General features: G+C 37.1%; 1 protein-coding gene across 1 annotated transcript; it reads left to right on the top strand.

Annotated features, from left to right (window-relative positions):
• Positions 1-1,131: 1,131 nt before the first annotated feature.
• Positions 1,132-3,793, top strand: fezf2 (FEZ family zinc finger 2). The gene is made up of 4 exons (XM_059944860.1): positions 1,132-1,956; positions 2,117-2,251; positions 2,686-2,818; positions 3,537-3,793. Exons 1-4 carry the CDS (start codon positions 1,147-1,149, stop codon positions 3,791-3,793), a joined length of 1,335 nt encoding a protein of 444 aa, XP_059800843.1. The 5' UTR covers positions 1,132-1,146.
• The last annotated feature ends 8,200 nt before the right edge of the window (positions 3,794-11,993 follow it).

The raw sequence follows: 11,993 nt of genomic DNA, 5'->3' as shown, positions 1-11,993 counted from the left end.
ACTTTTCCCTTTCCATGGCTATGCACGTGATGAACATTGAATAGAAAAGAAATGCATCTTTATAACCTCTTAGAAAATAGGTTTTGTTTTTGTTGCATACCATGTAAAAAAAAGAAAATCGAGATGTTTAGTCGTGATTCCGCCAGCAATTTCCACGCAGTACGGCGCAGCTATTGCACTTCGACGTACAGCAATAAATTAAAATTTTGTGATTGCGGTAATTTTTTTCACCTTCACTGGGGATTCTAGGGAGAATAATTCAGATGCATTCAAATCAATTGCTTTGAGAGTGTCCAGATTACCTGCCTGTTTCGTTGTTTACGCCAGAAGCACTTCGCTTATTATTCCACAAGCAATACTTTCTTAAATCTTACCCGGATTTTGAGTGACGATACCAGGTTCAAATGAATTTGTCATTCAGTTTTTTTTGGAAAATGCTCCTTTCTTTAAGGCTACTTTATAATAAATAATGAAAATGCGTTACACTATATTAAAAATTACACTGTTAAAATACAGCCCATAAGCAAAGTAAACAGATTTAGGCGATTGATTAAAGCACATTAAATGCACAATTATTTTTTTCATACCCCCACAGCCTCTTCGCCCACGAGCATTGTGGGTGCTAGTGGGAGATTGGAATGGGCTGATGCTATTTGGATGTCACCTTGCTAAGTGACTTCATGTGATGTCAGCTAAATGCAACAGACAGTGATCTCACACTGATGAGGATGTGTGCTATCAAAATGTGACAGTATAGCCACACGCAGTCCTTGGATAATCTCCGCTCTCGCTAATAAATGTAGAACCAGTTAAGAATAGACGGTGGCGTCTGGCACATCACTCCTCAGTAAGTTAGTGATCGAAATTTCCAGTATCAAACTGGTAGCTCGTGCACGGAGCATCGCGTTTAAATTCTATCAGCAAAGATTTTCCCTCTCCTAGTAATACGGTTTTTTTTTGTACAGCTTAATGATCATTAATCTGGTGCCCCTCGGTGCCATTGTTCATTGAGATGTTGATTTGAATGTAAATAGGTGACATGCCAAACGCAAGGTGCTTATTAAATTGATGTGTGTCTTGGCTTTTCTGGAATGCAGGGGAGATCAGAGCGGCTGTAGTCAGCGGCTGCTCACACCAAGTCCTGGGATGGCGAGCTCTGGTCACTTGGAGACAGTCGTGTCCTGTCCCAGACAGACGGCAAGGAATGGAACCTCCGCCACTACCTGCAATGGAGCTACCCCAAAGGCATTGGCCTTTTCCATCGAGAGAATCATGGCCAAGAACTCCGAACCGAGGAGCCCTACTGAACAAAGGCAAACCTTGGAGAAAGCAGAAGGCAAAAAGGTTGGGAAACTGTGCTCCCCTGTCCCTTGTATGTTTCCTATCCAACCACTTCCTTATGATTTGCAGGCTAAAGCTCTGCTGAATTACTCGGAGGTATGGAAGTCTAACCTGAGGGGCTCACTCTGTACTTCTGCGGCAATGTGTAAATCTAACTGTGGGATGTGCTACAAAACTGACTTAAATTTAGGTCCTTCAATGATGTCTACTAACAGATTGATCAAACCTCAAGTCATCAATCAAACAGTCGCAATGCCTGCGAACGGCTCCCTTTATTATTTCAACTATCTGGACACGGCGTACCACCCTTCGGAGTTGCTTCATAATCACCACCTTTTCCCGTCTCATATCCTCGGCTCTCAGCCTCCGGCCTCACTTTCTGCTCACCAGAAATTACTTTTGTTGGAAAATGCTAAATTTGCCAGCCTGGCTGCGGAGAAATATCCAAGCCCACAATTTCCTCACAAAGAACGCATCCCGGGACAGTTGGACCAAGTGATCAAAGAGAACAGCAGCTTTCCAGTCGAAAAGAACGTCATTAAAAACCACCAGAAGCTGAACAACACCTCGAGCGACGGAAAACCCAAAAACTTTACCTGTGAAGTTTGTGGAAAGGTATTGTGATGATTAAAATACCAGTCGAAATCAGTGTGCTATCATTGTCAATACATTCTCCTGAGAAAGAAAACTGTGCTCCATCGACATCCACCACACAGTTGGAAAAAGAAATTACGTTTACATACTGTATCTTGTTTCTGCTTCTTTTTTTTTACAGGTTTTTAATGCACATTATAATCTAACACGTCATATGCCCGTTCACACCGGAGCCAGACCGTTTGTCTGCAAAGTCTGTGGGAAAGGATTTCGACAGGCTAGTACACTGTGCAGACACAAAATAATCCACACACAGGTACGTGCTCGCGTCTCTCTTCGTTATCCGGTTATCTTTAGTGCACAAAATTAATTATTTACCTTATTAGTAGCTTCGTTATCCAATATGCCTTGTCAGTGTAATATGAATACCAATCTACATGAAAGGAATTTAAATCTAGGTAACGCGCACAAAATGTTACTCAAGATGCCTAGCATCTGCAGAGTCTCTTGTGTAAATGATCTAACTGTTCCCAAGCATCTTCTGCCATCTCATTTTTTAACTGTTACTGTTGCAATATTTGGTTGAGACAGATTGGCAATACACAATAAAACAGATTGCGAATGCGTGTAGTCAGATTCGCGCATCGTGTGATTTTGCTAAATGCTAAAATCGTTCCAGTTTAGTTTTATTTCTACCTAACTGTTTATCCGACCATCGATAGTCAAATGATTATTGTGGTTTGTTCTCAGGAGAAACCCCATAAATGTAATCAATGCGGAAAAGCTTTTAACCGAAGCTCCACTCTAAACACTCACATTCGGATCCATGCTGGCTACAAACCTTTTGTTTGCGAATTCTGTGGGAAAGGATTTCACCAAAAAGGTACTTTTCAAAGTAGCGTCTACTTTAATTTGAATTAATCCTCACACGATTAGGTATCCATTTGGCTCCGTGAATTTAACCCTTCGATTGCTAATACCTCAGAAAAAAATTATTTTCGCTGAAATCTTAACTTGTTTTTAATCTAATCCAGTGTATTCGATTCGTTTTACCATAATGCAATTACTAAATTATATTTAATAATTTATCACGATGATTTATAATACATGTCTCAGAGGGACTTGAAAATGTTTGGGGGTTGTAGATACGGAATAAACTCCTGTATCTCTTAGTTCAGAATCAAAATAATCGGAAGTGATAGTGTCCTTATGAAACCATATTTTACCACTTGTCTGGATGTGAATGACACTTTGAATTAAAACTATTTCAAATCAGACGTGTCATTTTGAACTAAAGTTCTAAAAATACGGCTCCTTAATTTGGGTTGTGGGTCAGAAGCTTGACCTCTACCTAATTCCTAATCTGACAGTTTCTGCAGACTTTATTTGATTGAGATAAAGTTTGACAACTTCTTGACTCCCATACGCTCACACTAACACAAGACCGCTTAATGAAGCTTTACTTCTTCTTAATGTCGAAATTCCCTCATCTGAAATTAACTTAATTGTGAACTCCTGACCCGAGGTTCGTAGGGAGGAAGGGGTGGTGTGGGGAGCGGAGAGGGGGTAACTTTCACTAACTTCTATTTCTTTTCTGCTAGGAAACTACAAGAACCACAAATTGACGCATAGTGGAGAAAAACAGTTTAAATGTAATATCTGCAACAAAGCATTCCATCAGGTCTATAATTTGACATTTCACATGCATACTCACAATGACAAAAAGCCTTTCACTTGCGGCACTTGTGGGAAAGGGTTTTGTAGGAACTTTGACTTGAAGAAGCATATAAGAAAATTACATGATGGTAACTCAGTCACACCTCCTGTGAACGAACGCTCACGAGTGGGGATAAGTTAGTCTAACAGACTTCGCTTCAGTTTTATTTTTGCGGACAATCACTTCTGTACATTGCATTTTGAAATACCATCTATTTGAGATTTACGATGCACTGCAATGCTCTTTACTTCCTTCAGCGGTTACGCAACAGTGGATAATCATAAGATACTTTTCACCCTTGAATTTTCAGGTATAAGCGGCCTGAATTTTTAAATTAAACGTCGCCACCATGGTCCAGGCGCGACAATTTTCCAGGACTGTTCTGAATGAATAGCTATGTAAATATTCATGTTAATTAAATGTCTTATATCACATTATTTTTTTCTGTATTGTAGCATTTTATATCTGAAACATAACGTGGATTGGTAAATATGAAATTTCGAAGTATTTGTTAGGATGTTGCTTCGTTTGCATAACTGTAAATTTAAATTATGTTGTAAAAAATGAAGGTGTCTACTTGCAAAATAAAAGTAAAGTTTCCAAACATGCGTTTATTTGAACTTCTTGCTAGTAAGAGGAAAAGGGAGATCTATTTGTTCGAACGGAATCATTGGGGCAGAATTTGACCTGGTACATACACACATTTCATTAAATTTAATAACATATTCACGTTTAATGTTATCTTTCTTCTTAAATTCAATTGTTCACACGAAGCAGGGGGCATTAAGAAACATCCACGCTGCTTGCATTATGCACAGCACAATAGAGCTGTTTCAAAATACCTTTTGCTTCTTAATTTTGCTAGCAATCCAAAAGTAACACCGAGTCATGTTTGTGCCAGGAAAACAGAAGCCTACGTCTCAACGACTAGCAGATGGTCGAATTCAACGGTTCTAACGTGAAGATTGGTCAGTGGATTTCCTCCCAGTATTTGATCTCTAGGCATTGTACTATCCAAGTAAAAGTCGCAAGACGTTCCTTGTTGTATAATCATTTCATAAAGTTTACTTTTAGTGTGGGGAAGATAAGAACATAATTTGCAAATATCAACCAAATTAAGCTGAATTTCGGAAATACATTTGCTAATTTACATAAAACGCCGAACCCGACGCAAGGAAAAAAATTCTACACCTCTCCCAAAGCACAGCTTTGGCAATCTCTGCGTGAAAAGTCCAATTAACAAGGCCGAAATAATGTATCTTAGCAGTGGAGGTAGAAACAACCAAACTGGATGTTGGGCTTTTTTCTATAAAGTTCTATTATCAGTTATTCGGAAATAACTGGATGGGGCTTTTATCAACTTTGCAGCCTCTTAGGACGAAATGAGTACGTGTATATGAATACGCTAAAACAGAGACCGTTGCTAAAGGGAGTTTTTTGTTAACGGACAACTTGAAAATAGAAGCTATTTGTGTCATTCGGACTTTAAAAAATAAAGAAAGCTTTCTTCCAATTAGAAAAGTTTATATTAATTTTCCCATTTGTTTTATGAACCACCTTACATATAACCGTTACAGTTTTGTTACAACAGGATACTTTCTGGGGAATTGAATATAACATTGCATAGTTTATGATTTTGTTATTGAAAGAAATTGTCTGTTCAACCTACTGTCCCAATAATTTGCTGTTTTTTTTAAAAGAAATATAGCAGAAGATCAACCCCGAAGCAGAACAGTGCGCTTTGAACAGTGCTAACAGTAATCATTCAAGCTCTCTGAGGAGAAGACATTTCCATATTAGCCAATTTGATGTAACAGTGGATAATAAAGTACTTAGGGTTTTCAAAAACTCATTTCCCATGTCTCGCTCCTTAATACTAGATAATTCATTCTTCCCACGCCTAGACGAACAATATTATTACAGTGTACCAACAAAATTCTGATTTCAGCTCAGCTGCGTGCTGCTCACTCCATGTTTCTCAGTGAAATTTAAATTAACCGTTAACAGTAAACTGTTAAACTGTCCAGGGACTGATTAAACGGCCAATAATTTGAAGAGAATTGCATGCACACCTTTTTATAGTTAATTGAGTGGGTTCATCTTAGAGGCTCGTAGATTGGGTAACACACAGGCACCATCATTTGCTTTGGGGAGAAATGTGTTCTTTTAATTAAAAAACGAAACATAAGCTGTTTGCTAATTATATTAAAGTATCTTGATAGATACAAAAGTTCCAATACAGCTATTCTATTACAGTTTACTGCACGGCGATGTTGGAAATGCAATTATTAATTGTTCACAATGCAAACCCTCCCCCCTTTTTCGAGGGTCATTCATGGTTACAATGTTTTCATTGGCCATTATAACCATCGATAAGTGATTAGTTTTTTTTAAAAAAAACTCACCCATCCCCAATTATTTCAACACTAATTTTACTACACAATCAAAGTGCAAAATTCTGAACAATACTTTCTACCTCGTAAGAAAATTCTTACAAACGACATCTTGAAAGTAGCAATCCAATGACCTCTTCCCAATTATCTCAATGTACAATCTATGGGTTAATATGCGAATGACAAATTTAATAGGTAGAACTATACTTGTAAATATCTTATAACTTTGCTTTGTATTTCGTCACAAGTGCCGAATACGTACTTAATTTTTTTGCATTTTTAATTTAAGTTGCTGACAATAAAGCAATATAAGCTTAAAGTAGGGTCACAATGGATTTATCCAATCTGCAAATTTTCCTCTTCACTTTGCCGCAGATATCCCACTACTTACATCCTCATTAACTATTTTAAATTCTGGACCTGTAGGTGAGGTAACAAATGGTTTCTGATTAGGAACATTTTGAATTTCTTGATTATGTCTCATTTTAAAGAGAGTTACATTTAAAATAGCTTTTATCGGCCTGTATGTCACAATTCAATTGAATTAGTACTTCAAAAGTTAGAACGTCACTGTACACCGGCATTAAAATCAAGTGACGCCTCAGCACTCAACAAACCAGGGTTGCAAATAGACTGGACTCTTTGCAATATTTACATAATTCTTTCAGCGGAACTTAAGTTAACTTTCAGAAACACCGCACCCTTTGTACTGTTACACAACTACACGTAATTATCAGTCTAAACATGAACTTTGAATATTTAAAGATAATAACTGCAATGAATTTATTTAAATTAGCCGTAACCAAAAGTGCTTATATCATAAAATTTGTAAAATTTTGTAGTAGTAAACTGGGAAACTTGTCACGGCAGGCCAGGGTGGATGGGAAGAATTAACATGTCTGGATTTATTTACAGACCTAGTTGCACCATATTCATAAATGCAGCTGATTGGCACCCAACGTTTTAATTAGCAATCGAGAGATACTTTTGCTTCCTGGGGGGATAAAGCCAAGAGGAAACCTGGAAAGACAGCAACCTGCAAAAGACAAAAAATAAATTGCTGCTTCTATCTACATTCAAAGCACGCAGAACAGTCTCGGTGAACACGGGTATATTCATACTAGTAGACATGCTTACATGCTATGTCGTACTTCTGTGTATTCTTGCAGATTCTTATAGCTCTTGTAAAATACAGCTTATTTGTAACTACATCATTATTATACTACTGTCACTTCCTATCTAGTTTATGTATTTTTACAGGTGTCTACAATGTACTAATTCGTTTCTTAAGGTCACCAAATAAAAGCCTGTTTTTCAAATCTCCTGGCCAATTTAAGAAACATTCAACGTGAAGTCCGGCAAGTCTCTGTTTTGCTGTAGGATAAATTTAATGCTGGCAGCCCTCCTTACAGCACAGTCTGTACCTATTGACGAAATCAGGACGTCATTGGGTAGGACCTATATTTATCATCTAGCCCTAGACGTCCCTGGAACTGATGGTCTAGGTATAGGATTTCGGGGGACAGTTAGAATTTCAGTCACATTGACTCTGGAGTCATAAAAAGGCCGAGCTAAGTAAAAATAGTACTTTTCCTTTCGCGGGTGGCATCAATAAACTTTAATACTAGTTTTTAAATTCCTGCTTTTAAATGATTGAACTTTGAAATCACCATATTGTATATCCTGGACCAATAATCCGAACCACATGATGGCTATCCAATAAATTAACCAACATGTTACCAATCGTCTGTGATTATAGTAGCGTTTCCGACGAGTTTATGGTTTCAACAGCAGTAGCGAATACTACATCATAGAGAAGAGAAATCTCCATTTTCATTTGGTACAATTCCATACTGATTGACAATTACCAACAACAAAAAATCAAATGGGAATCAACGCCAATTTCAAGTTACTGTCGCAGACGTTATTGTGATGCATGGACATAATAATAATATATTTAATAGAATTTGCATAACCCTGGGTGATTTCTCAGATAAGAAACCTAACCATTCCGTGTGGGAAACAATGAAGGAAGACTTAATTTTAAAGCGGAGAACTAACTCCCGTGACAGCTTATTAAACACATATTTTAATGGGAGTATTTATCACTCACTCTTCAGAATTATCTTTTGTATTGATAACAGATTAGTCTGTATATACAAACGTTTGTACATCCCTTGCAGTAGTTCAAACATAACTAGAATTGCCTGATTTTCCGTTAATATCTTATTAATTTGTTTAAAGTTATACGTTCATTAAAGTAAATGCGCATTCTTCCTTTTGGCTGTAATTTATTAATAATACTTCCATTTTAAAGAAAATGTATTAATTTGCTCGCAGTATCACATATACGAGACCCCGATCAGATCCCTTGATTTATATACAATTATGGAAAGGACAGGCCATGGATATTTAACTCGCACTGAATATTAATATATGATAATAAGGGCCGTAGCTTTGAAACTTTTTTAGGAATAACACCTGTACAAATAATAAAAGTAATCTGCTAGCTTGAGAGAACAGTGGCAATATTTTTCCTCATCAGATAGATATTATCTCTGAACAGGACATCAGTAACCTATTTGAGGAAAAAGTTGTTAGGCACCAGATTTTCAGCAATGTTCTGCAAAAGTCGGCACCTATTTTTGACGAAGGAGGATCTTCAAGGATATCAATATCATAACTAACTGTACATGTTTCATTTATCTCAGCCAAAGTGCAGAATCTGCACTGATAAACCGCGAGTGTTCATTAAGTAAAATTAAATAGCGAGTCCACATCATATATGAACAATTTAATGTCCCTATTCCTAAACATTATGCAAGAATTAAGACGATAGAATGATGAGCATTAAGCGAAAATATTAACAATCATAAATGTAGATTTTTCGCATTCCAGGAGTACGTTGTACTGTGTCCGAATGGCACACGGAAAATTAATGTTTCCGGTTGTGTGTTCAGATTTAGCTACTCCAGTCTCATTCATCGTCATTTTCATGTGACTGTTTTCTAAGGACAGGAAGTTCTGTGAAGGAACCACCCACATTACGCAAAAGTCCAGTTGCAGTCTATCTGAGGCTTGAAATGAAACTTTACGTGGTATTGAAAGTGACATGATTCACCAATATTGACGAGGAAGTTATGTTGTGCCATAGAATCATTTATTTTAAATAAGAAATTCAATGGAACGCCAATTGTTTCCGGCATATTACAGAAATGTAAAAGGATACTTACCAAATGAGTTTTGAAACTTTCAACGCACTAATTATAATTCAAAGGTAATGTACCCTAAAGAACTGATAACACAGACGGAATCAGGCCTCCGTGTAAAATTTAAATAAATCATTTCTGTATATCCAGAAGCAATTATTTAAAGGCGTTCATTTTGCATCAAGATTAGAAGAAAAGGTCTTTCTCAGCAATCGAAATTGAATAAATAAATTCACCACTGTAGAGCACAATAGCAGCGGAGAAAATATCAAGTTTATTAACAGTGTTTAAAATTAGTTCATTCTGAGGTCTACAGATCCAAACATAAGCTAATACTGTATTATAAAATGGAGCTAAAGGCCTTTAAAACAGATTTTACTTCGGATATGAATGCTGAATGACAATATATTCCATTTACTCTTTGATAGTTAAAAATTTACATGCACTAGGACCGCGCGGAACCCCCGGGTCAGTGACAGGACTGGCAGTAACCTAGTGCATTGAGAAAGTGCTGGGAAGTAAACAACCTCAAGACAGCGCGTTGCCCTTTTCTCTGCGCTTCTTGTTAAAACATCTGAGCAACCAGTTTTGCTCCTAGAAACATGTTAATTGACAACGGAGCTCATTATTGCATGCACATGCAAAACACAGAGAGAATGATTAAATGGACAAAAGCGCAATAATGAACTGTCAACAATCGAGTACATCTATACTACCAGGATCACTTAATAATAGGGCATTTAAACTCAACAAAGGATTGTCTGGAACAGGAAGAAAGACCGACCTATACTTTTGTTTAGTCAACACAATTGATTACAAATGAGGGATTAGTAGAATAGCTTCAGATTTTAAAGGGGAAAAAGAAAAGTCCAATTAAGTCCACCAAATGTTAACTACAAGGCCTTCCAGCTCGGTACAAATGAATTTCTCATCAAAACATCCCTCGCGATCTTTTAGAAAGTAATTTGTTTCCCCGAACGAACAGAAAAAAGCGTCGCATTAGTGAGGAGAAAGCGCCAGTGCCTGGCACAATGAGCTCGGCAGACACATTGCGAGAGCCAAGGGGAAGTTAATGAGTTTCAGCATCTGACAAATCGTTTGGATCTATTCCTAAAAAAATGCTAGAGATAAAGGATATATTGCCCAACCATTCTTTATAAAGTACAAAACCCCAGGGATTCTCAACACCACAGAGCATTAAATATTTTGCCAAGCAAATTGATACAAGCAGCCATAAAACTTCTTGAGACGCAGTTTCAATTTCCAGCAATTTATTGGCTGATTTCGGATCTGTTTCACAACTAAACAATGTAGCTCGGCTGAGAGGTTGCGACTTCATTGCCCAGAAATAACAGATTAAAGAAAACCAACCGGTTAAATAGCTTTAAAAAAGTGCAATGCTATTCAATGGAATAGAGAATTAAAAAAAAAATCACCCGGAAAAGGAGGCGCGAAGCTCACATATTACTTGAAAAATTATTTTCAGAAATATTTAAAGTTGCATATACCAAACTGTGTTTTCGAAAAATAATCTAGTATTGTTTTAATACTCGTTCTTATTCGCCAAATAAGTATTTAAAGATCCATTTCTTAAAACAGAGACGCATCGAAGGGCTCGCTTTTGGATTCAGAATTGTGCCATACTGTAGCCTGGCAGATTTAATGGCCAGTATAACAACATACGAACAATGAAGGACATTCAGTCTCTCGACCCTGCTCTACCAGTGAATTAAAGCATGTCTGTTCTGTCTCTCAGCTTTGCCCGCCTGCTTTTCCTGCATATACGTTAATATATTTACCTAAGGAATACGTGTTCAATGTTTCCGTTAACTTGACGTCAACAGAATTTTGGGTAAGAGATTTGAGTTTTCATTACCCATACATAGAATCACCTTGGAAAAGCTCAGCTCTAACCCTAATGTAATCCTTTGCAGGTGAAATCGGACAGCTTTCCCGGAAACCCCCGAGCTATTACCGACTGTTATTATACTTTTAGTACCGGTAACTGAATATTTGAAGCGCCCCCTTCCCAGAACAGAATATTTTAATGATAGGAGAGAGTGGATTCTAGCTTTGACTTTTTTGTATTGTTCATAGCGTTTCTTTGTAAATGTTGAGTGCCTCATTTATTCAACGGTTTGTTAAACTGTTTTCACGTTTTATTCGAATTATGCGCAGTGTTATATGAAACTCAAGCAAAAGAAATGTGTTGTGCATGATTTGATGAATTCTCAGTTCGTATTGACCCCTAACTCCGAAATAATTCTGGTACATTAACATTGATTGATATTAAGTGGTTTCAGGCATGTAAGAGCTTTTATCACTACAGAGTAAGTGAATTATCAGCTCTCAAGTAGACAACTCAATACCAGCTTTTAAACGGTGTCTGAATAATATGGCAGCTGGTCAAAATTTGAAATAGACAATACTAGGGGGAAGAAAACATAAATCCTGTTACCTGATAGGAGCAGAAGAAAACAAATCTGTTGTGCCATTCAATTTGATCGTGAGTAATCTAGAACCCAATTCCATTTACTCAGTCCTAAATCTTTGATACTCTCATTAAATGATATTCTATATACTTGGATAGTAAAAAGCCAATTGACCTGGACTCAACGGGTTTTGGAGAAATTTCTATATTTATTCTACCCAATTTTGAACCATTAGCCATTGATCTCCTAAAAGTGCTGAACCTGAGTGTAAAATTATTCCTCCTTGTTCTGGAAAAGTGTTTACACA

This window comes from Hypanus sabinus, chromosome 19, assembly GCF_030144855.1.
Source record: "Hypanus sabinus isolate sHypSab1 chromosome 19, sHypSab1.hap1, whole genome shotgun sequence".
NCBI lineage: Eukaryota > Metazoa > Chordata > Chondrichthyes > Myliobatiformes > Dasyatidae > Hypanus > Hypanus sabinus.
The sequence above is the reverse complement of the archived record's forward strand: the minus strand, read 5'-3'. Positions and strand labels throughout refer to the sequence as shown.

Coding starts and splice junctions, on each gene's coding strand:
- fezf2 (XM_059944860.1), top strand. CDS start 1,147: ATGGCGAGCTCTGGTCACTTGGAGACAGTCGTGTCCTGTCCCAGACAG. Junction 1,957..2,116: donor CCTGTGAAGTTTGTGGAAAG/GTATTGTGATGA, acceptor TTTTTTTTACAG/GTTTTTAATGCACATTATAA. Junction 2,252..2,685: donor ACAAAATAATCCACACACAG/GTACGTGCTCGC, acceptor GTTTGTTCTCAG/GAGAAACCCCATAAATGTAA.